At 40.0% G+C, this 4,661-nt stretch overlaps 1 protein-coding gene across 1 annotated transcript; it reads right to left on the bottom strand.

Annotated features, from left to right (window-relative positions):
* Window positions 1-200: 200 nt before the first annotated feature.
* LOC144237267 (ras suppressor protein 1) lies at window positions 201-1,107 on the bottom strand. Its single transcript, XM_077770947.1, has one exon. It carries the CDS (start codon window positions 1,103-1,105, stop codon window positions 272-274), a length of 834 nt encoding a protein of 277 aa, XP_077627073.1. The 5' UTR covers window positions 1,106-1,107; the 3' UTR covers window positions 201-271.
* Between the last annotated feature and the right edge of the window lie 3,554 nt (window positions 1,108-4,661).

Consider the following 4,661-nt stretch of genomic DNA (forward strand, 5'->3'; position numbering starts at 1 on the left):
GGGTAACACAAATGATTTTTGAACATTACTATTTCTAAATCACTGATGGTTCCAGTAACTTATTTTGTAGTCTGGGTTTTTCTGTGTAGACAATTATGTCACCAATGTAAGGAGATATTTTTATTATTACTTTTTTTTTTTTTTTTTTTTGCAAGAAAGGGGGAGTGGAAAGGTGACACACCCACTATGTTTATTGGTGGGAAACAGTAACGCGAAACAGAAGTAATAATAAGGAAGAGGAGTAACGAGAAGTCCAGCCCACGCCAACCCTTTATTTGTTCTTGGCTGTCAGAGGTTTCCCTCTGATCTTTTTCGATTTGTCATTATTTTCCTTCAGCGGTTCTGGGTTCGCCTGCATGTGTCTGCCGTGGAGGTATTTGTATGTCTCAGAACGGATATATTCAAACACGTGGGACACACCAAGCCGGAACTGATCAGCAGTTGGGGTAACCCAGGGATTGTTTTCTGCCTTGAACACTTGTTTCTGACCCGTTAAATCCAAGTTGCCTAGTTCTGGGGACGGAACGGTCAGGCGGTTCCCCTGAATGTGGAGTTCCTTAAGCTGAGTAAGCTCCCCGATTTCTTTAGGCAGCGAGATCAGGTCGTTATCCCTAAGGCTGAGTATCTGCAACTTTGTGAGTTTCCCGATATCTGGCGGCAGGATTTCAAAATCGTTGTCCCTTAGATAGAGTGCGCGCAGGGTGGTAAGGTAGAAGAAGTTTCCAAGAAGAGAATTTTCATTCAAGTTGTTGTAAGTCAAATCAAGGACCTCAAGAGCTGGGAGAGAGCCAAATCCTCCAGGCAGCGTGTTCAGTCTGTTCATGCCCAGGTTCAGGTGTTTGAGTTGCTGAAGGCTGCTGATCTGTGTGGGCAGCTCCTCAATCTGGTTATTAAAGAAGTTCAGGACTCCCAGATTCTTTAGTTCTGCTATGTTTGGCGGCACAGTTGTTAGCTTGCTGTGGCTGAGGACCAGCTGGGTGATGTGGGAGAAGGAGAACAAGCCGTTGACATCCAGCATGTTGGAGATGCCCCGGTCACTCATGCCCACTTCCGGCTGGTTCTTCTCCTGGCTCTCTTCCACCAACTTTTTCAGAGACTTGGACATGTTCGTGGAGGGCAGTACCTATCAGGTTGGGTGAGGGAACCACAGGTTTCCGCAGGGCGCACTTGAGTGGGCTTTTATTATTACTTTTAAATCTATATGTTCTTTCTTTTTCTTGTCATATATGACTGGCTAGGCCTTCTTGTGTGATGTTGAGGAGAGTCATGAGAAAGTATATCCTAGCCTTTCTCCTTATCTTTAAATTTTTTTTAAGTTTATTTATTTATTTTTGAGAGATACAGAGACAGAGTGAGCCACGGAGTGGGTAGAGAAAGAGGGAGCAAGACAGAGAATCCTAAGCAATCTCCATACTGCTCAGAGCCTGATGTGGGGCTTGAACTCATGAAACCATCAGACCATGACCTGAGCTGAAACTGAGAGTCAGACCCTTAACCAACTGAGCCACTGGGTGCCTGCATACTCCTTATCTTAAGGTGAAAGCATTAAGTCTTTCACCATGAAATATGTTAGTTATACATTTTTCATAAATGCTCTTTATCAGACTAGGAAAATTATCTTTAATTTCTAGGGTTTTTTTGGAGTTTTTAACTATTTTAACTATTAAATATATTTATCAAATGCCTTCCCTGCATCTATTGAGATGATCTGATTATCTTTTTTTAAGCTTGTTGGTAACATGAAATACATTAATTGATTTTGAAACATCAAACCAGCCTTGAATTTTTATGATGGATCTCCACTTGGTCATGATGTCTTATCTTTTTTGTATATTGCTGAATTTGATTTACTAATACCTTAGTGAGGAATTTTGTGTTTATGTTTATGAAAGATAGTGTTTTTTTTTTTTCTTGTAATATCCTAGCCTAGGTTTCATTTTGGGTAACTTCTATTAAAGTATCTCCAACTTCCCTGGCTGTTTCCTCAGCTGTGTCATGTCTACTGATGGCCACATCAATGGAATCCTTCATATCTTATGCATATTTACCTCTGCAATGTATTTATTTATAACATTTCTACTTGAGTCTTTTTTTTTTCTGGTTTTCATCTCTTTGATGAAATTTACCATCTTCTTGTTCATGTGGTATATATTTTCCACTAGATATTTTTACATACATCATAGTTATTTAAAGTCTGTTAGTTCCAAAATTCCAAAATCTAGGTCTTCTCTGAGTCTGCTTATATTGATTGTTTTGACTCTTGAGGATATATACATATATATATATAGTTGTTGTTGTTCCTCCCTTGATTTTCTATGTGCCTCATAATTTTTTTCCTGAATAACAAGAGACTAAAATAAATAGAATATATGTCTGGAAATAGGTATACCTCCTCTCAGGCAGTTAAGTAAGAAAATGGAGTCTCTTTAGTTAGAATCTGAGATAGGTTTGAGAATTCTGTTTTTCTTGCCTTCAATTTCCAATAGTGATGCCTTGTGCTTAGGGTACAGATTGGAGTGATAGAGTCTTTTTCTCAACATTTTGCTTTAACTTCAGTTTTTAGGTCTCCTTCCACCTGTATCACAAAGGAGATCTCTTTCCATGATCTTACTTTCCGCACCCCTATGCCTCAACTCACTGAGAGATTGCTCTTTCTTGTTCATCATTCCTTGCTAGGCTGGAGTTGAGTACAAGGGGGAGTTCTCTGTTGTCCTGGTCCAGCCTCAGTCTTTGGTAAATACTGTGTGCCTGGACCTTTGGTGTAGTTTTCTGCCCTCCCTCCCCATGGCAGTCAGTCAAACTTTACATTTTATCTATATCATGCCATTCTCAGAGAGTATCCTAGCCCTCCCCCAGAGAGGAATACCATACTGTTGATAGAGGATCCAGGGCTCAGGATTGTTTCTTGCCACTCTGGCAGGATTAGAGGATTTTCTCCCTTTTTCTTTTCCCTACCAACAATGTGCCGTTATCTATGCTCCAGGAAAGGAGAGTTTGCTGTTCTCCCTAGGGGCGTAAGGCATTCATTCTTCTTTGAGGGAAGAATGCAAGCAGGGTAGAGGGCATATGAGTTTTTCACAGTAGTTACTGATCAGGATTTTCCTGGCCAATTCTTGTATGTTTATTTCCCATAAGAACTTTAGAATCAATTTGTCAGTCTTCAGGGGAAAAGCCCACTGTGGTGTTTTTATCACCATATCTTTATACATTTACTTGGACAGAAGTGACACTTTTATGATGTTAACACAGCCTATCCAAGAACAAGGTGTATCTTTCTATGTGTTCAAATCTACTTCTGTGTCATTCAGGCATATTTTAAAGTTCTCATAAATGTTTTACACATTCATCTAGGTTTACTCTAAAGTACACTATTTTTGTGTGTATCTTTGGCTCTTATATAGATTTTTCTGATGCAAGTCCATGTCAGAATAGAGCTGGAATCTCTCTCCCAAAGCTTCAATGATGACATTTTTTAAAGTTCTTATTTAGGAAACTGTTTCTAATAGAGACTAGAAGACTCTGAATTAATCTTACTCTCCTTAATTGGCTCCTTTTTTGGGTGCAAGTGTGAACAGAGATGGGCTACCAGGCAAGATTAAAGTGAGGGGAAATCACTTCTGCCTGGTCAAGAATCCTAATGATGGAAAGCAGAGAGGGAATGACCATGCTACAATCTATACATGATGCTGGCTTCCAGTGGATGGAACATGGATAACATGCCCCTGGACTCTATACTGTGAATTTTATTTTATTTTTAAAAAAATTTTTAGTGTTTTTGAGAAAGAGAGAGAGAGAGAGAGACAGAAAGTGAGTGGGAGGAGGAGAAGAGAGAAATGGAGACACAGAATGCTAAGCAGGTTCCAGGCTCTGAGCTGTCAGCACCAAGCCTGGCTTGGGCCTCGAACCCGAGGTGTGAGATCATGAACTGAGCTGAAGTTGGATGCTTAACCAACCAATCCACCCAAGCACCCCTATGGTGTGAATTTTCTATGTCTAAAATTTGACCTTCAGATTTGTAGGTTCTGATAGTCTTGATTGCCCATCACAGAGAGAAAAAGTGGAACTGCATCTCTTAAAGGCAGACTGGCATCCACTGGATTACAAGACTTATTATATGACCAGAACACCAGCATGTTTATCTACAGTGAAAGTGCTCCTGCTGGGGTCTGAGCTGCTGTTCCTATAACAGAACTGGGGTTTATACATATCCTTCACTACCAACAGATGGGGGAATGTGGGCAAGGAATGAAAAAATCTTTTTGTAGACATTTGTGTCTCCATCCTTGGCAGAGGATTGCCCTTTAAATCATGAAACACAGTGTTTAAAATGAGTACCAGTATCTTACTTGCAAACAGACAAATGCAAGAGTGGAATTCTTTGTGGAATAGGAAGATTCCTCTCCCTACAAACCAGCAAAAGGCCCACTTATGTTGTGTAAAGGATAAGGATTTCAGAGTTAAACAAAAAGCAAAATCAGGCATGATCACTCATAATTTTATTTCTGTGAACTCAGTCTCCTTTCCTCTTGATGGTAGATAACAAACTTGTCAATTCAAGATAGTTAGTTGCTCCTGAGTTGGAGTCAGCCCCTTTGAGTAAATTTTCAGCTGATCTCCATTCTTCTATGCTCCTTTTTTTTCCTTTCCCCCTGGGATGACTT

The sequence above is a fragment of the Crocuta crocuta genome, unplaced genomic scaffold, assembly GCF_008692635.1.
Source record: "Crocuta crocuta isolate KB4526 unplaced genomic scaffold, BGI_CrCroc_1.0 scaffold166, whole genome shotgun sequence".
In the NCBI taxonomy this organism is placed as follows: Eukaryota; Metazoa; Chordata; class Mammalia; order Carnivora; family Hyaenidae; genus Crocuta; species Crocuta crocuta.